This window comes from Arxiozyma heterogenica, assembly GCF_036370985.1.
Source record: "Arxiozyma heterogenica strain weizmannii chromosome Unknown scaffold_11, whole genome shotgun sequence".
NCBI lineage: Eukaryota > Fungi > Ascomycota > Saccharomycetes > Saccharomycetales > Saccharomycetaceae > Arxiozyma > Arxiozyma heterogenica.
In genome coordinates, this window is record NW_027042664.1 from 265,427 (window position 1) to 288,900 (window position 23,474).

The following is a 23,474-nucleotide window of genomic DNA, read 5'->3' on the forward strand; positions in this document are numbered from 1 at the left end:
TTTTAGTTGAGTCTAACAACGTTCGTGCGGGAGAGATAAGTGAATATTACATGCATGACTATGTGAATAGAATAATATATATGAGTTCAGTTTAAAAAAGTGAAATGTTGGTTTAAAGATTGGAAAAGAGTTTGAACTTTTGTAATGTGATAAATTTTTATCAGAAGTTTTTTGATATATAAGAGTTAGTAAGAGATGAAAAGCTGCAGTCTTCCATTTAAGTAAAAAATACAAAGGTTTACCTTATGAAAGATGTATTATCAGAGAGTATTCAGTTTTACGACACCACAGTAAGATAAGTAGTTGAAGAAATAAAAGATTATAATGAAAATTTGAGAGCTAAAACAAAAATTTGTGCCAAACTTTTTATAAAAATAAAAGGCACTTGTAATGATTATCACAAGTGGTATCCAACAATATGGATATTAATTATATATATAAGCACTTACAAATTATATAATTGGTTAATTCTAACTATTAAATAGATTGGTTCTGATTATTCATGTTATTCTTTCTTAGACTAAATCTATTAGATAGAATACAAATGTTAATGCTAATAATTATCCTTGGCACTATCTCTTAGTAATCATATGTTTCTTAAATAAGCTTCTCAGTAATTTTCCATCAACATTAATTCAACAATTGTTTGTTCATTTGAATCCACTCACAACTTTGGGTCCAAAATTTTGGTTGTTTCAAATTCTTCACCTTAACCTTCGGTGTCACCAGTGAACTACATATTTCAGCATTTCTAATTAGGACTTCTTACAGAACTATTCTTTATCCAGAAGTTTTCTTGTAAATACATATAAATTGACTCTGTTTTTTATAATACATGTCAGCAACTTTTAATAAGTTTTATATTTATTTCTTACTGATTATTAAGTATCTTCTCTCCAATTTTTAACAGCAGATGATCTATAATTTATATATATATAATAACAGTAATGATGATATATTAAAAAATAAATGTAAAGGATGTCGTTAAAAGTAAAAAATGACATAAGTGAACAAAACAAAATAAATTAAATTAAATTAGTGTTTAGAAAATGTACGATAAATATGTATATATATCTATATAAATCAAATTAATCTGGGCTCATTACATTTAATATATGATCATATATTAATTTATTCGACGTCAGCATCGAAAGTTTGACCTTCGACTAATTCTGGAATAGCTTCATCTTTCTTTTCTTCGCCGGCAGCTTCAACATCAGCACCTTGTTGTTGAAGATTTTGCATTTGACTAGCCAATTGGGCTAAGGCTTGGATAGATTCAGCACCCATTTGAGAAATAATACCTGGGAATAACTCTTGTAAACCCTTTTCTTGTGGAATACCATAAAAGACAGAGGTGTTGTGTTGTGGGGCAGTTTGGACACCAACCTTGTTGAAATGCAAAACTTTGCCATCATCTCTGAAAAAGTTAGCTTCGGCAACATTGTCAATGGTAACAGCATGTAATTTAGCTAATTGGGCTTGTAATGCAGTGTCATCCTTTTGGGCATTAGCGCTAGAAGAAGTCTTCTTGTTCAATTTTCTTCTGGTACCACCAATTTTGTTCTTGGCAGATAATTTTTGTAATTTAGCTAATTTTTCTTGATCAATTGGCATTGTTTCTTATTTATTAAACCACTACTATTATTCGGTGAACTCGAACAACCTAGCGAGTAAATGAGAAAACGAAAGTGAAAAAAAATTACTCTTTGTCTATGCAATGATTTCTACTACTTCTAGCCCATCAATACTACATTGTTGCAGATATGTTTACAAAAATTCATTGGGGGTAAAAGGCTAAACGTTGATGATATTCAATGAAACAATTGAAATTGTTCGAAGATTTTGTCAAAAAACTTTAAAAGAAGCAAGAAAAAAAAAATAATGTAAAAAATTGCGTTTACTATTTCCCGTGTATAATGATATAGTTAAATCTCGTTCTAAAGACATGTCCTCTACTAGTATCTATGTTTGTTTCTGTATCTGCATTTTTACAGCTGTTTCTGTCTCTTATGCTTCTTTAGACATAATACACGCGTGATATATATATCATAAATTTACAGATTTGTAATTATTGATTAGACAATATATATTTAGAAATATATACTATATTTGCTTATTGATATTGAAATATGCTTTAAAGTGATAAACAGTTTACATGTTAGTACAATATATTTATAAAATAATAACAATTAATACATTATTGCTCTATAACTATTTGAGTTGCGTTGCGTTGCGTATGCTTTTCATAGCCAACGATCCTTGGTATCTGGTTTATTATCATTATATTATGGCACATTATTTTATCATTCAATAGATTTAAATTTAAAAAAAAACTGCAGTCAAATTTATTAATTTTGCTATAATACAAAGGGAGTACAAACAAACCTTTAGTCTTTTTTTACATATATGTTATTTCTTATTTCTATGGAAAAGACCGCCGAATTTCTTTTTCGTTTTATTTCCTTTTCCATTTGTATTAGTTTCATTTAAGGTTATTTCTTGAGTATTTGTTGTGATTGGGTTTGTTGATTCATTCTTTTCAAACTTGTGATTTACTAATACAGGTGTAGGTGTCGAACTTTGCCCAGGAGAAGAATTAAATAAATTAGCAGCTGGAGATATTAATGAGTTCTCATTACTACTAATATTACTATTATTATTAGTATTTTCAGTTAAATTTACCTTATTATCATCATTATTATTATTATTGTTATTGTTACTATTATTTAAAATGGAATTTTTATTTGAACCAAATTGAATAGGTTTAGTGGTTTGTTGTTTAGAAAAGTTTGTATTTAATGGTGTTAAACTTCTACTCCCAATCCTGTTATTATTACCAGCAGTTATATTGGTATTGGCTGTAGTGTTGTAAGTGTTACCATTAGGGCCAAGTGAAATATTTTGACCTTGTTGTGGAATATCAAGGATGCCCAATCCCTGTCTTGAAGCATTATTATTATCTGGAAAAGCACCATAAGTATGAAAATTTGTACTTTGCACAGGCAATGAACTTACTCTTCTACTAACTGGGCTTAATATGTTAGCTGATGTAGAGACATCGTTAAAACCTATACTTGACGCATTCCCAATAGTAGGTAAATTACTTTTCCTATTCTTTCTACTAGTTGGTTTAATTGGATGAGAACCAAATGAAGATTTGTGATGTAACTGTTGGAAATCATCAGCAATATCTAATGGTGAAGCAAAACTTGATGAAACAGGATCAACAAACTTGGACGCATTAATATTTGGTATAGTTGGTGTAGAGTGATTGGACCTGTTGATAGTACCATTGCTTGAATTGCTAAAATTGTATGGTAATTGTTGTGGTTTAAATATATTTGGAGGTGAATGTAAGCCAAGTGGAGTCATTGGTGATGAAGGATTATGTGTTATCGAGTTATTTACATTTAATGGTTGCTGTAATTGCCGCTGTCCTTGTCCTTGTCCTTGTCCTAGTTGCTGTTGTTGTATTGCTGTTAATTTCTTTTCAAGTTCTAGTTCTTTTTTCTTTAAATCAAGTTCTTTATCCAATAATTGTTGTTGTTTTTCATTTATAGACATGTTAATATCGAGCAATTCCTTGGACTCAGTTTGAGTAGGAGGGATCGAGGTTTGTCCATTTGATGCTTGTGTATCATTATTTGAATTAGATATAGATGAAGACAATAACGAGGAAGAAATTTTCAATTGCAAATCGTTGATAATTTTATCCTTTTCGCTCAATTTTATTTCATTTGATTGTTTTAGTTGAGTATTTTCCAACTCCAAAAATTTAATTCTTTTTTGAATATTTGTTAATTCAGTATTGTTCTTTTCAAAATTTTCACGTAACAAACGATAATTGTTTAAAAGTTTTTCTTTATCATTAGTTAAATCTTCAATAGATTGTTTCAGTTGTTCTACCATTTCCTTTCTTATGAACCATTCTGATTCCCCCTTATTAATATTTGAATATTGAAGCATTACAGTATAAAGAAACTCTAGATATGGAGTCTTAATACTTAAATCGTCAGCCAGAAGAATCGGATTTAACAACAATAGATTCAAATTCAAATGGTCTAAAAGTTGGTGTTTGAAATTAAAAACTAATGCTGGGACATCGCCTAAGTTTTGATAATGAGATTTCCAGGATTCTATTATATGGGTTTCATTATTCATGTGGCTTCCCAAGGGTATATTTGAATTTTTAGCAATAGTCAAGATTTCAGTGACCAATCCAGAGATCAAAGGTTTAGCTAAGATTTCATCTAGAAAAGTACCTATATTAGATTCTTGGAAAAGGATCATTACTGGATTCAGACAGATGTTTGGGATGGCCAATGACCATTGTTCTGATATGAATCTCTTGGGTTCCATATTACAAGTCATTATATCACTATGAATAAAAACCTTTTTGAAAAGAGATTCCAAATCTTTTAAATTGGATTGTATCTGTGAGTTGTACTTTGGTTTAATTTGTTTGTTGTTTGAAATAGGATAAGAACTTTTCCCCAATATGATCTTTGGAAGATTATTTTTTGAATTGGATTCTTTCTGATTTTTTGGTTGTTGTTTATATATATTAGAATTTATTTCACGGATATCATAGGAGGTTAGAATAGAAAATATATTTGATTGAGAAAAACTATTATTATTATTATTATTAAGTACAAATGATTCTAAAGATAGATAACCAGAACTTTCAATCAAAATTTTTGTCTTACTACTACTGCTATTATTATTAGTAGTAGTAGTAGCAGTAGTAGTGGTATCAATAACAGGTTTTAAGATATTGAATATATTAGTTAATTCATTTAAAGAGGAGACGCTTAAAATGATTAGATCGAATTTAAAATCCTTTGAAATGAGTTTCACTCCTTCGATTAAATTCTGTAAAGAAGTGAAATGGTTCTCCAAAGAGTATTTGACAGTTCCGTATTGTTCAGTCTGTAGTTCAAAAATATTAGATTTAATATTACTAACATGGAATAATTGAACATCTTTGATGGTTTGGAATCTGGATGTATAAAATTGGATGTTTGGATTGCTACCTGACAGTAAAACTTTCATATTGATTCTTCTTATTATCTTGCTTTGTGTAGGTGTGAGTATGTGGATATAGATATAGATATCGTGTTAATATTAATATTAATATTATTATTATTATTATAAGTATTCCATGTATATTTGTTAATAGATAGCGAGAAGATTTCTATGGAGGGATACAGAACCGACTATATAAAACAATAATTCCATCAATTGTCAGAGAGGCTCTTGCAAGTAATAATTACAATTCATGTTAATATCAAGATGTATGGAAGAAATGGTTAAAACCCAACAACTTAATTTTCTTTAAACGCAACAAATAGTCTTTTGGATTTCTTGCCTGTTTCTTGACAGCTGTTTGTTTATTTCTTTTCCAGAAAGCAAAAAAAAACAAAAAAAAAACTAAATAAATAAACAAAAATCGGATGCCTTAATTCCGCAGGCAAACCGAATGAACTAATTCCAGTTTCTTTTTGACAGAGAGAAGGAAGGAAAGAATGCAATTTATAGCATATGTCTTCAGGATGGCAGTGGTGTTGCTTCACATCTGTGAATTATTCAACGTTTTACTGGCTTGACACAAAAACAAAAAGAAACATATAGAAAATACATTCACATCTATAAAACAGGTGATCAGTACAGTACGTATGAGATAGTTAGCGGTGGTGGCTACTAGAGGAAGAAAGGGGGTTAAAAAAAAAGGATGGGTTTTGCTGTGATTGGGTATCCAACAAAGAGACATAGTAATCGTTCTATCCATGATCAGCTTCCCTATGAATTAAGAAGTGAAAATGATAACAAAGATGATATGTATAAGCAGAAATCATCAAGAGGAAGAAGAAAGAAGAATATAAGAAAATTCAAAAAACAAAAACTGATTGGTGGAAAGTCAAAAGAATTAAACAGACTTGATACTAATAATAATAATGATAATAATACTTTGTTAACGGATGATGATAAGTTCGATCAACAGTTGATTGAATCTACTTGGCTTCGTAGAAATATTGATACTCAATATGATATGGTTCAAACAAGATCAAATTGGTTGTCACAGATCAATACTGTTATGAGGAGTACAGGGTCAAATGTAACTGTTTTGAATCAAAGGAAAATTGGATTTTATTACACTGGAAGAGATATAAAATTTAGAAGATGGCAACCAACTAAGTCAAATGTTCGAAATAGCTTGATGTCAGGTACATTATATAGTAAAGATAATAGTCTATCATTGAAACCTGGAGGAAGAACCAAACATTCAGATCAAAAAGCTTTTAATTCAATGGAAAGTGAAGTGTGCAAAGCATCGAAGGGACATACAAAAAAAGAAGGACAGTCAAATGAAGTAGTCTATGATAATATATCTACATATGATGATAATTCAAATCAATCTAACGTAAATATTCAAGACGACTTAAAGAAGTCTGCAGATCTGAAAATTTCTGGAAAAGAAATCATGATTGAACAATCAAATATGACTAAACAGAAACAGAATGTTGTAGGAAACAATAAGATAACAGATAAATTATCACTTGATAAGTTACCACCAGAAGTTATACAAAAGATTTTCATTTTTTCTTTTGCAAATTATAACATGTTATTGACAAATAAATATTTGAATTATTGTCTTAAACTATCGGATCATCTACTAGAAATCAATTTTATAGAAAATTATATCCACATTATAGACTATAATAATACACAGGAGGATAGCGATAATATGTTACTCAGAGTTAAATGTCTCAACACTAAAATTTTTGATGATCCAATAATGACACAATTTTTTCTGAAACGGTTGAAATATTTAAGAAAAAAGTTTGATAAATTTATTACAGATGATATAATTTTTAAAGGATTGGCTAATTACAAAAGTCCCTCTTTACCACACAGATTATACGTGAACACTATTGATTATTATTTCAAAAATGTTCGTATTTTGAAGTATTTTTTTAAACATTTTGAAGTCATAGTTAGTTCATTAATTGATAATATTATTGAATGGTTTTTCCAATTTCAAATTCAATATAAAATTCAACATTTTTTACATGTAATGAAAATCATAAAAAAATATTGTAAGAAATATGATTACTTAAAGGATAAAACTAATTTTACTGCTCATCATCTAGTATCGATATTAGAATATCTATTTCTTAATAAAAGTGATAGACAATTAGTTACAATCAATTTTCTCAAAGGTTTAACATCATATGTCGAAGAAGGAGACGAAATAGAAGAAAATATTGATAATATACCGTTAGAGAAATTAAAAATAAAATTTGTTGGTGTTTACCTGTCTATGTTTTACAAACCATTGTTTGTAGATAATGAAAATAATGTCTCTGATATTAATATGGTACTTAACGATTCATCTCTCTGGAGTTGTTTAAGGGAAATATCAAATATAGAATTGATAGACGTTTTTGTTTCACATGGTGTACGTCCTTCATATGGCCATATTATATAATATTGGTTTCATATAGTTATTTATTTGACTTTCTTTTTTGAAGCATTCCACTTTATACAAGTATATACATATATACAAAGAGAGAGAGAGAGAGAAAATATAACATATTCTTTTGTTACATTATTGTAATGAATTGGCTATTACGTTACTATGTTAAACACTGGAGATAACACTACGTCAAGTCTTTTATAAGATTGAAAAAAAAAATAACTTTATTATAAGAAATTGAATTTTTTTAAGTTTAAAGTAAAAGAAAAGCACAAGCTTTCATTATGTATTTTTGGGTTAATTATAGAAGTATAAATTGACCGTCACTTTGGTAAATATCGAGGAAGTTACCTAGATGTATAGAAGTAATATTAATTAAATATATTAAATAAAAACAGTTAGAAATAATGATCAAATAAAATAAAGTAAAATAAACAATGACATTAAATGAATCGTTACCAAAGGTTATTATACTTGCTGGAACCACTGGAACAGGAAAATCCAATATTGGAGTCTATTTATCAAAGCATTATGAAAATAAATATTCAAACATTAAATTTGTAGAAGGTGATGATTTACATCCAGAGGAGAATATAATAAAGATGTCAACAGGACACCCGTTGAATGATGATGATCGTTGGGAATGGTTGAAAACCGTAGCACATAGGGGGGCTGAGTATGCTACGAAAGGACACGCTATAGGATATTCTCAAGGATTTTCTATTGTAGCTTGCTCAAGTTTAAAGTTGAAATATAGAGATTTGATTAGACAAGTAGAACCTAATGTAAACTTTTATTTTATATTTCTATATGCTTCAAAGGATACTATTTACAGTAGACTAAGACAAAGAAAAGGACATTTTATGAAGGCTAATATGCTTGATTCCCAATTTGCAGATTTAGAATTACCAGATGTTACTAAAGAGAAGAATTGTTTTATTGTTAACATGGATGGGTTAACTTTTGAAAAGATAGAAAAGAAGGTTTTATCACTTTGTGATACATATATTATATTATAGAGTATTTTTTTTCTTTTCGTATTTTACTATTACATGAAATTCCAATTGTACATATAATCTAGAGGTCATGAAGAATATATATTATAAATTTCGAGTATTATCTGCTAATTAGAGTAGCGGGTCAAATTTATGGACATTTAGTTGGGAAATTTGAGGATTATCAGTGATATATTCTAATTTTTCATTAAATATCGTGTTAATCTCTTTATACATTTCTTTAGAGGGCATCAGTGTTCTGTATGTTAGATAATTGCTGGTATGAATTTTATTATTCAACAAAACAGAATCATTAATATAATCGTAACTTGCTACACCTAATCTATTTACATGATAGGGGCTATATATGTAATTAATATCGAAGATGTCTTCATATATTTCATTGATAGCTATGAAATTATTATATTCATCTTCCGATAAAATAGGTACAATAGTTAACGCACTAGCAATATTTTCGATGATCGAATTCGGATGAAGAAAGCTGGTGCAATTTTTAATCATAGTCATTAACGTGGCGATATTACACCTTAAGCTTGGGTTTAATTGTAATACCTTAACTAATATGTGATACAATTCATTTGATACGGGTAAAATGCTTTTCAACACAGTGTTATCCATTACGAAATATCTAAAAGTGGTATCTTGTAACTGATGTGCTCTTGACCATGGATGTCTAATACAAATCAAATTGATAAGTAAAATACCTAAAGACCAAATATCTGTTTTATATGTACAAAATTTTGAAAAATTTTGATAATTGTTGCTATTATATGAATAGTTAAAATATAAGACCCTCTCTGGTGCCATATAAAATGAGGAACTAGTTGACACATGTGGTATTATCCATTTTGATTTAGTAGCAAGGCTAAAATTACTAAGATATATATTGTCATTCTTATCTAAAAATATATTCTCAGGTTTAATATCACAATGATATATCTTCTTTGAATGACAATATTGTAAAGCAGAGCAAATTTGTAAAAAAACTTTTTTTTATTAGCCAACCATTATTAATAAATCTTTTTGATATTACTATAGAATTAAACAGATCAGTTTGGTAATAGTCCATGAGGACAAAGATAGCTAATGGAATTTCCATTAGTTCATGTATTGTAGCTATATTTTTATGTGAATGAACTTTCAAATGAAGAGAGATTTCCTTATAGTTTTTAAAAGTTGATAGTTCTTCATCTGATAGGTTTTTGATTGAGTTGAGGTTAATTAACGGTAAAGAAACTTTATATTGATTCAACCTAAAATAATACAAAATTTCATCTTTTGTTCTATTTATTTGGGTTCTAGTGTAACAGTCTTGTCCTTTATTATTGTGAGTATCTGGATAATGATGTGATTGAAAAGAGGATTTTATAATTATTTTAATTGTAAAATCTTTTTTTGAGATGATATCTTTCACGTGGAATGCAAAACTGTACTGTTCTGAGCCTAGTTGTTTTATAAGTTTATAATTATTTATTTGGCAATTCTCTAACATGATAAATAGATGGAGATTGTTATATTAATAGTAATACTAATGAGTGTTAGTTGATAATCCAGAAATATAATATTTTTTTTTATTTATATATATTTTATGTTTCTATATAAATCAAAACATATTATAATGGCAGAGCCAACTTTATTAATGTATTATATTGAAAATAGAAAACATGAAAAGTTGGTGAAAACTAATTAAAACAATTGTAGAAAAATCAAGTAGAAAAGAATATTTTCTAATGAGAAAATAAAAAAAAAGAAAATAAAGCTGTATTAATATTTGTTTACTAATATTATTAAATATAGAAGTAGGTTGTTTCGATGTGAATTTTCGATAAACAAATCTTCTGTTGCTACTTCTATCATCTCATATTGCAAAGTGTTATACTTAGAAATGGGCTACAGGATTAGATATTTGTGACCAATAAGGCAAGAACAAATATCAAAACCTTGTAGAAGTATAGCAAAAATGACATGGTCGCAAAGAATATCATACAGTGCACGGAATAATGGTATGTTTATTTCTACGAGGGCGCTAGAAAAGGTTTTTCCTGTAATTTTGGTTTTTGGACATGACGTATTTCTCTTTATTGTTTTTATTTTTACAACAAAAGGAAACAAATAAAAAAAAGAAAAGAAAAACATAAATAACACATAAGATATGCAATAAGTGAATGTATTGTGTATAACTATTGTTATAATCCAGATATTTCCTTATACAGCATGGACACAATCTATTGTTTCTTCCAGAGGCTTCAAAGAAAGTGCAGATGACTTACTAAAAATATAATAGTACCACAGGCATTATAGCAAAATAACTACAATAACAAAATGAATGGTTGATGTTAGGAAAAGAATTAAAAAGAAAGGATATAAACATATTGAGACAGATAGATATAGATATTATATAGATCTAGATACTTATTTTAGTATCTGGTGCTATATAATTAGTCAAAAAAGAAAGAAAGAGAGAGAGAAAAAAATAGTAAATGTATAGTAAATAAAGGAGAAAAAATATATTTTGATTTTTATGTTAAATATATCCTCATCTTGCATAAGGAAGTGATAATTTGTGATTCCTATTATGGATTTTTTTCGTTTCATTCTATATGCTAAGAAAAATTAAATTAGGCTGTTCTTACTCATTATTGATAACAACATTGGTACATGTTTGGTAGTGCTCTTGGATATTTATGAATGTACTATGCAGTAACAAAAACAACATAAACTTGAAGTTATTCAATTGCTTGTGATATGTATGGATTCTTAAAAGTTCTTATATTTTCTTATCATAACAAATTATCGATTAAAGATTTAACTTTATCATCAAATAGATCAGATTTTATTGGCATTTCTAAGGAATAAAATGGATCCTTCATAACGTAATCACTATAAATGCAATACACTTTTCTTAAAAGGTTATCTGCAATCTGACTACCAAGATTATATTGTAATGCATTTATATTCTTACTACTATTATTGTTAATATTAATACCACTATTATTCATCATATTTGTTTCTGAATCGTTATGTGAAGGTAGCACAGTAGAACTAATAGCCACAAATTTTAATCCAGTCATAGTTTGATATATATACATGGTAAATTGATCAGTACTCAATTGTTTCAATCCGCTTTTATTCCAACTATGGAACGGTTCTTTGAAATAATCGTCTCCTTTGAAACTGCCGTATTTATTTGGAATAGAATTCCTGGGTGACTTTTCTGGATTTTTCACACCAACATAAGGATGATATGGAATAGTATAATTCAGGTTGGATTGAGATAATTGTAATGCCTTTGGTGTTATTTGGCTTGATATGACAAAAACACTATGTAATGTACTTGCTAAAATTAACAAATCATTACTGTTCAGTGAATGTTTGGAAGTGGTACCAGTAGGATTTGTCTTTGAAACATCAAATGATCTATGATAAATTAAACCACCTGATTTATTTATAATCAATATTGCTTCTATACCCATAATTAATTTTGTGATTCAATTAAACTTTTTTTTTTTGCTGGAAAACTTGTATGTTTTTTTTGTTTTGATGTACTATAGTTTTATAAATACAACTTTTTAGAAATTCTTATATATTGACTAAATTTCAAATAAGAAAGTAATGTGGATTTAATTTTTAAATATGCTTTTTTACTGATATGTTTTGATTGTAATTTACAATTGTCTTGTATACAAGTATACGTTGTGTATTCGTTGTTGTGGTTTTTTTGATTGTTTTTTTTATCTTAATTTTTAAACCTTGACATTGTTATATTTTTGTTATTTTCCACTTGTAAATAGTAAAAATACAAAATATATTCAGATACATAAAGTTATGTAAATAGTAGAAATAAACATGGTTTTAGGTTTAGTTATAGTAACCAGAAATTATGTTTATATTTATATGTACTTCTTACAGTAACACTGGTTCATTTATGTAAAATATCATATTATTAAACATATGAGATTAATAAAGCGATTGTTATCTAATAGTTGTAATAAGATATGAGTCTCAAAATTTTGTCTACTGCACGTAGGTACTTGTTAAGCTGCGTCTATAACTTACAATATCTAATAATTGTGAAAAATTTCCCCTATTTTAATTTAGTACAAATACATTGTTTGCAAAGTGAAGCTACTAAACTAAAAAAATAGTTTATCATACCATTTCTTATTCTTTTTAGCCATTAAAGTTGCATAATGACTCATTTCACCCCAACAATCTCTACCAAAATTGCAGCCTGCCATATTAACAACAAAATCTCTTGCATTTTCATCATAAAAATATCTTGGATCATCACTAAATTCAGAACATGCGCCAGGAGGAAATGAATTAATCATTCTTAATGGTAGAAACCCGATTTTTGAACGGATCCACGCTTCATTAGCATACAATGTTTCCAAAGCATCTTGTTCTCTATGTTCCCAAATCATGTGTTTTTGTTCATATCCTGCGGGATCCCACCAAATATCTAATAATAATTTGGACCATTCACTGTTTCTAATTAAGAAAGAACCAAGGTTAAATCCGCCACAATCTTGAGTAATTAATAAATCTAAGTCTTGAGTGTAATCTACATATGGTATATCAATTTCCAAACCTAATGGATTAAAAGATTTTAATGTACGATCTACTACTTTATCAACACGACTAAAAATATGGGATTCTAACGATCTGTCCGGTTCCATAATTAAAGTATCTAAATCTAACCACCAAAACCATTCAGCATCTGGGAATTCTCTTAATGTTTGTTTTAAAATATCAACTTTTTGCCAACCTTGTCTATACTCATGAGAATATCTTTTTGCAGTAGTTAAGTCCTTTATGGTTAACCCATATCCATGTCTCTTAGCATAGGCTTTCTTATTGGCAATAGAAATCTTCTCAATGGCCCATTCTTGTTCGTTCTTCCATCTTAAAACACCACCACCTTCGTTAGCGGCTACAATAATAACAATCTTTGGAGACTTCTTAAATGAAAACCAACGAGATTTTCCTTGTGTTATTAGGTCTTTTGGCAATCCGTTTGACGAGCTAGTTCGCGATAATGATGGAGATGATGTAGTTATCATACCTTCATTAAACCAGAAGATATAGAATAGAAATATGAAAATCAAAAGGGAACATGTCTTAAGATTAAAACTTTTGTAACCTAATCTATTTTGTAGACGTTTTAAAAATAGAATAAATGGCCTTAGATATGAATTAGAGGACTTTTTTTTTACTTCATCTGGATCTTCTCCATACAGATGATACGGGATAGTGGACATGGTTATATATTTGGTTTTTGTAGTTTGTCGATAAGAATCTTCCTATGGCACTCTTTTGTTTTCTAATTAACTGTTAATGAACTTCAATATGCCGTCTTATAATCAGATATATAGTAAGAACTGAATTAGTGGACCAATCCTTGCCATTAATCCAACGTTGGCGAAAAATGTATCTGCGTATTCTTTTTTTTCCCTGCCTGATAGATTTTTGATTTGTTTATTTTTTTTCTATGCCAATTATATCATTCTCGTCTGTGAACTCAGTGAGAGGAAGAAAAAAAAAAGGAAAATATTCACCCATAGATCAAATAGTGAGTAATATAATGTGCAAAGGTATAGAAGTATGTAAATGTTCAATACTTATATATTAATGGAGAATGAATAAAATGCAAAGAACATAAAAAGTTATAGAGTGATGTGTATAACTATATATATATATATATATATATATATGAAATGCAACCATAAAAAGAGTCGTGGAGATGGAGACAATATCTTAATGAAATATGATCTATATAAAATAGACTAAGGGGTTATTGGTTAAAAATCAAATTCATTACGGAATTGATCTAGATCCATACCAGGTGCCACTCTACCCAAAAGATCATTTCTTTTCATTGCAATAAAGGCTCTTCTCAAAGTCTCAATAATATTGTCATGGTTGTAATTTTCAGTATAAGATTTTTTATTCTTACCATCTTGTTTCATTCCCTCGACTTCATGCATCTTTAATGCAGTTAAAAGATGTTCTACGGCTTCTTTAAAACATCCAATGTTCATTGATGATACAGCCAAATTGTATCTTGCCCTAACAAAAGATGGCTTCAACTGAAGTGCCCTATGGTAAGCTTTAATAGATTCTTCAGATCTATTTGAATTAGCTAAAGCAGCCCCTAATCTGTTCCACATTAATTCATCATTAGGATTCACTTTTAATGCAGTTTTAAAACACTCGATTGTCTTGTCGTAATCATCATTTGCATAAAATAATAAACCAAGACACAATTGTACATCTGGATCTACTTGTGGTAATTGGTTAGCCAATTTTAAAAATCTTTTTGTTATCTTGGCATTAAGTGATAAAGGATCCTCAATTTCATTTTCGGATAAATGTCGTAATTTTGGAACACTTGTATCAATATTTGGATATTTTGTCTCAATCCACTGAGTTAAAATGGTGAATGAGCTTGAATCATAACCTTCGTTAATATAGCTAATCGCTAAATTTTTCATTGCCTCTAAATTCTTAGGATCTAATCTTAAACAACTCTCTAATGCACTGATACCATTGATCTCCTTTTCATTTTGAATTTGTACTAACCCTAACTTTAGCCATGCATCTACATGGTTTGGATTATCTTGAACTGCAGCCTCGAAAGCCATTGCCGCTTCACTTAATTTGGCACCATTTTCCATTAAAATGCAACCAATCTCATATGCATTAGGATTGTGTAAATATTCATTGTTCGTATTTTCAAAATCATATTTAATGCCGGCTAGCTCGCCTCTTTGACTAAAAACTTTGTCACCATTTAAATAGTTTGGCATTATATCTTCAGAATCTTGGTGGATAGAATCCCACACTTGCTGAAACTCTGCTTGGTAATCGTTATCGATTATAATATCATGGTCTTTTAAAGATTTATTAATTTGTTCAGGAGAATCTAATATTTCAATTTCTTCTTTAATCTCATTATCTTTAATGTTTAAGGATTTACTAACTGCTTTCTCGAGGGTATCAAATTGTTGATCCCAATCAGGCGTTGATTTCATCTTTTGATTATTGATACTATTGTAACTTGGTTCTCTATTTAGAGGTCTTGTGAAATTAGAAATACTATTGCCATGAATACTATAATTAGAAGATATTTTTCTTAATGGTTGATGATAATGAATTGGAGTTATTGTTCTTGTTGGGGGTTGTTGATGTGCATATTTAGGGTTCATAGCTATATTACTAGGTTTGGTATGATTAGCAAAGGCAGCATTTGATTGATGATTATTTTGAAATTCATGAGACCAATCGTTACCTAACGTGTTTAGACTAGAAGACGAAGATATGGAATTCATTCGATTAGAATCATGTAAATTTGGAGGCATTAGAAAATGATTACTAGAGAAAGAGTGTTGTGTATGTGATATGTGTTCCATTAAAGCTGGTCTGGTGTTTATATTTCCCATTTGTAAAGATGTGGTGGAAGATGGTGATGGTAAGGAATTAAGATTTGAGGAAGCCCCTTGCATGAATTGGTTCATATATGATTTACTATTCTCTGAAATGGCATTAGTATTAGTCTTAAAATGGTCTAATGAATGTAAAGAAGATGATGAAGGTGACTGTGCAACCTTATTAGATATACTACCTTGTTGTAGATATGAATTATTTTCATGCGTATATTTATTAAACTGAGCTAATGGATTGTTATTTATTGAACAGGATGCGGAGTTCATTATATATATATATGGATATAGATAGACAGATAGATATAAACAGATATGAATGGATATTTGGGATGTCTATTGAATTGTAATTAGTTTAGAGTAAGCTAATTTATTTAACAATTTCAAACGTTTGTGAAATCCTTTTTTGAAATGTATATTGATGTGTATACAGTTGTTTGTATATATATATATATGTAAACGTATGTGTGTAAGTATCGGTATGTACGTTATTCGCTCTTTCTGTTCTTCTCCAAAGTGTTAGAAGATACATTCTGTATAGATCATTCCTTTTTGAATCAAGCAACTTTCCCTTCTCCCCCTCCTCTACTTCCACCTCTATTCCACTGCAAAGGGCAATAGCGGCATGGCGGTAATCCCATAGGAAAATGGAAAAAAGAATGGAAGAAATTATTCTGCCACACATTTTTTTTTTCCTTTCCTGATTTTTGGCAAGGATGGCTATGTTTTCTGTTTTTTCCTCAGGGCTTGTTGTTATATATGAGGGTTTGTATATAATCTAACAATATTTTTACCAATTTTGCATAATTTGTTTAGGGTTTATCCTTTTGTAATACTATTTTTCTTTCCTTGTTGGTTCCCCTTCTTTTTTGCTATGCTTCCAAAAAAAAAAAAACCAAAAAAATAATAATAATAATAATTAGTAAACAAGACTCCAGTGATATACTATCTGTTATTTTAGGTGAAAGCATTAATATGGTGAAGATTTGAAGAAATCATCACTTATAAAAAGTGATAACCTAGATGACATGAACAAGGTAAAGGCTGAAGTACTGATTTTCACATTAATATTGATTTAATAATAGTTACTGTTGGTGGCAGAGTTTGGTGTTTTGCTCTAGTTTTAGTTTATTTTGCTTCTGGTTTTTGCCTTTTCTTCTCTTCTTCAATCAAGATGGCAAGGCCAGCGAAAATATCTGAAATATTGGGTAGTTTAAAGGGAAAACACAAATCTATTAACGGTAATTATCCAAATAAAATTCAAAAACCTAAATTACTATCCAAAAACGAGAGATTAAATATTGCAAAGAATCTACTTACTAATAAAGTTTCAGATTCTACTGATAATATAGATTATAAAGCTTTTTTGAATATTAAAAATAATAAACCATCCAATTTAAACCAATTAAAAAATGATATTACTCGAGATGTTGAAGAACAGCAGAGTACTATGGTCATGGAGAATTCTAGTTCTAGTTTGAAGTCTGGTTCTAAAACAGGTGATGAATTTAAATCTAAATCTAAGACCAAATCCAAATTTCAATTTACGTGGGATCTTAAAGATGATACATCGTTGAATCATATGCCCATCTTGCCATCGAGTTTTTTGAAAAAAATTCAAAAGAGTGATGATTATAATAACATGACTAGAGTTAAATATTTAGATTCTTTAGAAAATCTCTATATGGGTAAACATTGGAGTGAAAAGAGTTATGAAGAGATGACAAAGAGAGATTGGAGAGTATTCAATGAAGAGTTTCATATATCAATACAGAGTGAGACCTTTGAAAGTAGCTTAGAGAACAAAATAAGGCATCCGTTAAGAAAGTGGGACGAATTGAATTTGGTACCGAAAGAATTTGTTGATATTTTGACCAATGATTTGAAATTTGATACTCCCACTCCGATTCAAAGAATATCGATACCTAATCTAGCAGCAGATGACAAGGATTCTGGGAGTAGAGATTTGTTAGGTGTCTCTGCAACAGGTTCTGGTAAGACATTGGCTTTTGTTATTCCTATTTTGATTAAATTATATAAAGATAAAATTAGACCACAATCCATAAAAATTATGGAAGGCCCAAAAGCCTTAATACTAGTACCAACAAGAGAATTGGCACAGCAGATTCAGATGGAGACTCAGAAATTTATATCATTTTGGAGGAGTAGCGAATGTCAAGTTATTTCAATTGTTGGTGGACATTCAATTGAAGAAATTACACATATTGTGTCAAAAGGGTGTGATATTCTTGTTGCTACACCAGGTAGATTGATCGACTGTTTGCAAAGTCATGTCTTGTCTATAAATAATATTGATTTTTTGGTGTTAGATGAAGCCGATAAGATGATTGATTTGGGGTTTGAGGATCAACTTAAAACTATATTAAATCAAATATCTATTGAAAATGACAGAGTTATCAAAAAAGCATTATTTACTGCTACATTGTCATCTTCAATCCGATCAATTGCCGCTAGTTACTTGGAAAATCCAATATATGTATCTGTGCATCTAGGAGAGAATCAAACACCAAAGATTGAACAAATTGTTGATTACACAGCAAATGATGATATCAAATTCCAAAGACTTAAGGAAAATATTCTGACACGTTTTAGGCCACCGATCATTATATTTATTAATTTTAAAGCTACTGCAGATTGGCTTGCAAAGAAATTTCAAGCAGAAACCAATTTCAGATTCACAATATTGCATGGGTCTAAAAGTCAAGAACAAAGAGAACATTCATTATCGTTGTTTAGGTCGCAGAAGGTGGACATTATGATAGCAACTAATGTAGCAGCAAGAGGTTTGGATATTCCTAATGTGTCCCTTGTGATTAATTTTCAAATGTCAAAACATTTTGAGGATTATGTTCACAGAATCGGTAGAACCGGCCGTGCAGGAAATGTAGGTACTGCGATTACATTTTTAGACGGTACTGAAAGGCAAGATCTTATAAAAAAATTATATAATTACATGAAGGAAAATGATATGACAGGTAGAAACAAGTTTTCACCTCATATTAAAGAAACATTTAATTTTGAAAAACAGGATCAATTTTCTAATATAATATATTAGTTTCTTTATAGATGACAACATATGTATGCTTTTGATAGATTTTTTTTTTGTTTATTTAAATATAATTTATTAGGTAAAGTTTAATTTACTGGTGTTGGTAAACGTATGAGTAACTTTAGTAAATTTATGATCACCAGTCTCAGGGACATTTTAGGCGTATCTTCTCATGAATATTAATTTTTTTTAGGCCAATGTTTTATTAAATCCATTTCTACGGGGCCAGATGGCACTAAAATGAACAAAAATAAAAAAAAATTAATACTAGATATTTCTGGAGTGATGTTATATATATGCCCTAATCATTACAAAAGTCAACAAAAAAGTCTCATAAACTAAGAATTAGTTGTTTTAAAGACATTAAAACATATTTTCCAATTTATCAATATCCTAATAGTAAATATGCATAATAAAAATCATTACGAACTAAGTTCAGATTTTTAGATCCAAAAAAAGTTGGACTCTAAAACTTTATACACTTTAACAAGTTAAGATTAAAAAGTAAATTATTTTCTAAAATAATATTATATTATACTAAAGTATACTTTAAGATTCTAACAACCTTTTCCATGTCCAATACTCAATTTGTGAACTTTTATTTTATTCATGCTTTCTTATTTTTGTATATTATTAACTAACTGTATCTGAATTTATTTTAATTCAATATATTATTATCAGATTATATTACACTATTTAAAAATATAGTTTCTTTTCTCTATAAATATTCTCCACACTTCCAGAAAAAAGATTTCATCTCAGAAAAATTATGAAAAATCAAGCATATGATATAGAAATATATTAGTGTTAGTAAAAGTATGATAATTTAGCATTAATTTTCTTTTGTATAAATTGTTTTTATTTTCTTTGTTTAGATGAAATGAATAGTAAGAAAAATTTCCAGATAGCAATTGTGACCTGACAATCCCATAGTTCAAATTATATTATGGAAAATTATAATCACCCAGTAACACAACAATTTATAACTTGTTAAGATCCACTCTTTTCCTGTTTACAAATGGCTCGTGTTATATCACTTTATTTTTGTTTTCTCTGTTATATAAATGTCAGGACAAATTCTTTTGTCTTTCACTTATATCTGCTACAATGTTAATTAAAGTATTTGAGAACTGAAAAAGTTTTTGCAAAAAAAAATTACGGCTGATAGGCCTATGTAAATTAAAATAATATAGGAAGCAATGTTCAAATTTTTTTAAAACATCTGTACTATTATAAAGCTACCTATATATTCCCAGTCATTACAGTTAAATTCCCAGTTTAACTCTAATATCATCTTTCCATTCCTTTTCTCAATGAGAATCCCTTTTTTACAGACTAAAAGAAGACTACGTTTTGGGCTGATCGCTTTGATATTTATATTAGTCACTACTAATTTCATACTTTATTGGAGAAGCAGCTTCAGTAAGGTGTCTCAAATAATAAGCACAGTAGGGTTTCTCGACTGGAGTTTCAACAATACAAGTATTCGTGAATTTAATAACATAACAGATATAGCATACCATGAAAAGATCGATGATCATGATGCTTTATCATATATTCAATCATCTTTTCGAAAAAAAGGTATAAGACCAAAAGCTTGCTTTGTTACACTAGTTAAAAATTCGGAGTTGAGAGGGATGATAGGATCTATACGAATGGTTGAAAAAAAATTTAATGCTAAATTTAAATATGATTGGATTTTCTTAAACGATGAACCTTTTACTGATGAATTTAAAAACGCTATTACTCAAGAAGTCTCATCAACTGTTAAATTCGGTTTGATTCCAAAGGAACACTGGTCTTATCCAGACTTCATTGACCAAGAAAAAGCTGCTCAAACCAGAAAGGATATGGCAAATATCATCTATGGTGGTTCAGAATCCTATAGACATATGTGTCGTTATCAATCTGGTTTTTTTTGGAGACATCCATTATTGGACGATTACGACTGGTACTGGAGAGTTGAACCGAATATTAGGCTTTATTGTGACATTAAATATGATGTCTTTCAATGGATGCAAGACAATGAAAAGATATATGGGTTTACTTTAACAATGCGTGAAAATAAGAAAACTATCGAAACTCTATGGAATGTATCGAGAGACTTTTTTAACAAGCATCATGATTATATTCCAAATAACAATTTGATGGAATTTTTATCAGATGATAATGGTAAAACATATAATCTATGTCATTTTTGGTCTAATTTTGAAATAGCTAATTTGAATCTTTGGAGATCAAAACCTTACAGAGAATATTTTGATTATTTAGATCATAAAGGTGGATTCTTCTATGAAAGATGGGGGGATGCCCCCATTCATTCTATAGCTGCAGCTCTTTTATTGCCAAAAAACAAAGTTCACCATTTTGCAGAGATCGGATATCGTCATCATCCAAATGACAATTGTCCAATAGATCCCAAGGTATGGGAAGAAAATAATTGTGAATGCGACCCTAACAGAGATTTCACATTTCATAGATATTCTTGTGGAACTCAGTTTTACGATGCGGTAGGTTTGGCAAAACCAAAAGGATGGGAAAATCATAGAACCTGACTGATATCATCTACTCTTTTCTTCGCCCCTTTACAATTTATGCATATATATATATATATGAATCTGAATTCGTTGTTAATGTTAGAGAGAGGATTTAAAAGAAAATACTAACATCCTATGCATACTCATATTTTGTATGATAGAAGAATCCATTTGTAATATTTGTAATATCAAGTATGGACCTAATACATTTTTTTAATTCATTTTGTAATATTTTTTTATAACATGCTGTTGTTTAAGAAAAAGTATCTTTCTAACATAAAATCGTGCAAAAAATAATAGCATTTTAAGGGATCATTGCAAATGAGACTGGGCAAAGTTATAGACGGGATAGCAAGCAATAGGATATACATCTTTGATTATTCGTCTAAAATTAAAATCGTAACTATTATAATTATTACGATTTCTTCGTGATAATCTTATGATTATGTGTTTCTGATAACAGTTAATATTGTTGAGATAATAATAATACTTCCCTTGGATAGATGTAATATGACTCTTGTTATATTTCTAGATGTAATATTCTTATACATCTATATATCTATATCCCTAATCTATAAAAACTAAATAGTATATATTTATATACTATATATCTAAACTTATGTTATCTTTGGTTCCTTCGTTCTTCCTCTTCTTGATTGCTCTCTTGTACTTATGCTAGTTACTCTTGCTTTTATGTATGTTTGTAAAATTTTACAAAAAGGGAAGTTTAGAAAAACGTCGTCCACCCTCATTTTCCTAAATAAAACCCTAAACTAAACTGTAGTAACACGGTTATCACAGTTTTCAATTTTTTTTCAAAAATATCTCCCGGGGGTGAGTCGAACACCCGATCTCAAGATAACTTTTAATATTACAGTCTTGCGCCTTAAACCAACTTGGCTACCGAGAGGATAACAGTCACGAGATGTTGTGGAATAGAATAGTTATAACCATCAAGATTACATAAGATCCTGAATGAATCTAGAACTATTTATTGTATTAATAAGCCATACACGTGCTACAACATTAGATGCTGCATAATAAAAAAATTAGATTGCATAAGATTTTGGCAAATCTACAATTTACCTATTGTTTTAATAAGTCCCACTTGTATTACTAATCACCATGATTAGAGAGCTGGGGTGCAGTTCTAATTCATTAAATTAATGTAATAAAATTTAGGGTTTGAATTAGTCAGATCATTAATGTGCTAATTTGAATAATCGATCGAGCTCCAGAAAACATATAAAAGGACAACGTTTTCTGGAGATAAAAGATTATCTTCCATAAGCGGTTCTTGTAAATAACTTATATATTATGTATAACAAAAGAGAACGACAAAAGAGAACAACAAGCAAGTAACAAGTCAAGTAACTTCGAATAAATATATTAGCTCATTAAAAGCCGCTCAATATATAAGACCGTTTTAGTAATTATATTATCGACTATAGTTGATTACTGTCTCGATTATTTGAATAACTATTAATATTATTTGCGATTCCCTGGAGTACACAAAGAATCTCACCATCTCATATTACAACAGCAGATTATCCTTTAACAGAAGATTAACATCATTATTATTACGTAAGATTCTTTTTAAAATTATCTATTGTTATTATTGTACCAACCATGTGCTATTGCTACTAATATTTTACATGTGTTGTTTACTACCATAACATATTGTCCAAGATATTCTTTGAGCTATTTTTGAATTACATAAATAGTAATTCGCATCAGAATCAATAATTATATAATTTCATAAAACCTTAAATAATTCCAAGATCAGTATCACTGTAAAGGCTATCTCAGGTACTATGCTAAAATATGGGTATTAATTATATATATAAGCACTTACAAATTATATAATTGGTTGATTCTAATTATTAAATAGATTAGTCCCAGTTATTCGTCTTGTTTTTTCTTAAATTA

General features: G+C 29.1%; 10 protein-coding genes and 1 non-coding gene across 11 annotated transcripts; 4 read left to right on the forward strand and 7 right to left on the reverse strand.

Annotated features, from left to right (window-relative positions):
- Window positions 1-1,131: 1,131 nt before the first annotated feature.
- Window positions 1,132-1,617, reverse strand: BTT1 (CCR4-NOT core subunit BTT1; the record flags this gene model as incomplete). The annotated part of the gene is made up of 1 exon (XM_064856808.1): window positions 1,132-1,617. The coding sequence occupies one exon, from the start codon at window positions 1,615-1,617 to the stop codon at window positions 1,132-1,134; it is 486 nt and encodes a 161-aa protein (XP_064715941.1).
- A 795-nt stretch (window positions 1,618-2,412) lies between these two features.
- Window positions 2,413-5,055, reverse strand: PAM1 (Pam1p; the record flags this gene model as incomplete). The annotated part of the gene is made up of 1 exon (XM_064856809.1): window positions 2,413-5,055. The coding sequence occupies one exon, from the start codon at window positions 5,053-5,055 to the stop codon at window positions 2,413-2,415; it is 2,643 nt and encodes an 880-aa protein (XP_064715942.1).
- Window positions 5,056-5,734: 679 nt separating this feature from the next.
- On the forward strand, window positions 5,735-7,492 carry PWA37_000122 (uncharacterized protein; the record flags this gene model as incomplete). Its single annotated transcript, XM_064856810.1, has 1 exon — window positions 5,735-7,492. One exon carries the CDS (start codon window positions 5,735-5,737, stop codon window positions 7,490-7,492), a length of 1,758 nt encoding a protein of 585 aa, XP_064715943.1.
- A 425-nt stretch (window positions 7,493-7,917) lies between these two features.
- On the forward strand, window positions 7,918-8,499 carry PWA37_000123 (gluconokinase; the record flags this gene model as incomplete). The annotated part of the gene is made up of 1 exon (XM_064856811.1): window positions 7,918-8,499. One exon carries the CDS (start codon window positions 7,918-7,920, stop codon window positions 8,497-8,499), a length of 582 nt encoding a protein of 193 aa, XP_064715944.1.
- A 922-nt stretch (window positions 8,500-9,421) lies between these two features.
- On the reverse strand, window positions 9,422-9,988 carry VHS1 (putative serine/threonine protein kinase VHS1; the record flags this gene model as incomplete). Its single annotated transcript, XM_064856812.1, has 1 exon — window positions 9,422-9,988. One exon carries the CDS (start codon window positions 9,986-9,988, stop codon window positions 9,422-9,424), a length of 567 nt encoding a protein of 188 aa, XP_064715945.1.
- A 1,288-nt stretch (window positions 9,989-11,276) lies between these two features.
- TRS23 (TRAPP subunit TRS23) lies at window positions 11,277-11,969 on the reverse strand (the record flags this gene model as incomplete). The annotated part of the gene is made up of 1 exon (XM_064856813.1): window positions 11,277-11,969. The coding sequence occupies one exon, from the start codon at window positions 11,967-11,969 to the stop codon at window positions 11,277-11,279; it is 693 nt and encodes a 230-aa protein (XP_064715946.1).
- A 660-nt stretch (window positions 11,970-12,629) lies between these two features.
- MNN10 (alpha-1,6-mannosyltransferase) lies at window positions 12,630-13,757 on the reverse strand (the record flags this gene model as incomplete). Its single annotated transcript, XM_064856814.1, has 1 exon — window positions 12,630-13,757. The coding sequence occupies one exon, from the start codon at window positions 13,755-13,757 to the stop codon at window positions 12,630-12,632; it is 1,128 nt and encodes a 375-aa protein (XP_064715947.1).
- A 540-nt stretch (window positions 13,758-14,297) lies between these two features.
- Window positions 14,298-16,208, reverse strand: PEX5 (Pex5p; the record flags this gene model as incomplete). Its single annotated transcript, XM_064856815.1, has 1 exon — window positions 14,298-16,208. One exon carries the CDS (start codon window positions 16,206-16,208, stop codon window positions 14,298-14,300), a length of 1,911 nt encoding a protein of 636 aa, XP_064715948.1.
- A 904-nt stretch (window positions 16,209-17,112) lies between these two features.
- On the forward strand, window positions 17,113-19,014 carry PRP28 (mRNA splicing protein PRP28; the record flags this gene model as incomplete). Its single annotated transcript, XM_064856816.1, has 1 exon — window positions 17,113-19,014. One exon carries the CDS (start codon window positions 17,113-17,115, stop codon window positions 19,012-19,014), a length of 1,902 nt encoding a protein of 633 aa, XP_064715949.1.
- Window positions 19,015-20,321: 1,307 nt separating this feature from the next.
- Window positions 20,322-21,563, forward strand: PWA37_000129 (glycosyltransferase family 15 protein; the record flags this gene model as incomplete). The annotated part of the gene is made up of 1 exon (XM_064856817.1): window positions 20,322-21,563. One exon carries the CDS (start codon window positions 20,322-20,324, stop codon window positions 21,561-21,563), a length of 1,242 nt encoding a protein of 413 aa, XP_064715950.1.
- An 806-nt stretch (window positions 21,564-22,369) lies between these two features.
- Window positions 22,370-22,455, reverse strand: PWA37_000130. The gene has a single exon. It is a non-coding gene; the product is annotated as a tRNA-Tyr (tRNA).
- Window positions 22,456-23,474: the final 1,019 nt, after the last annotated feature.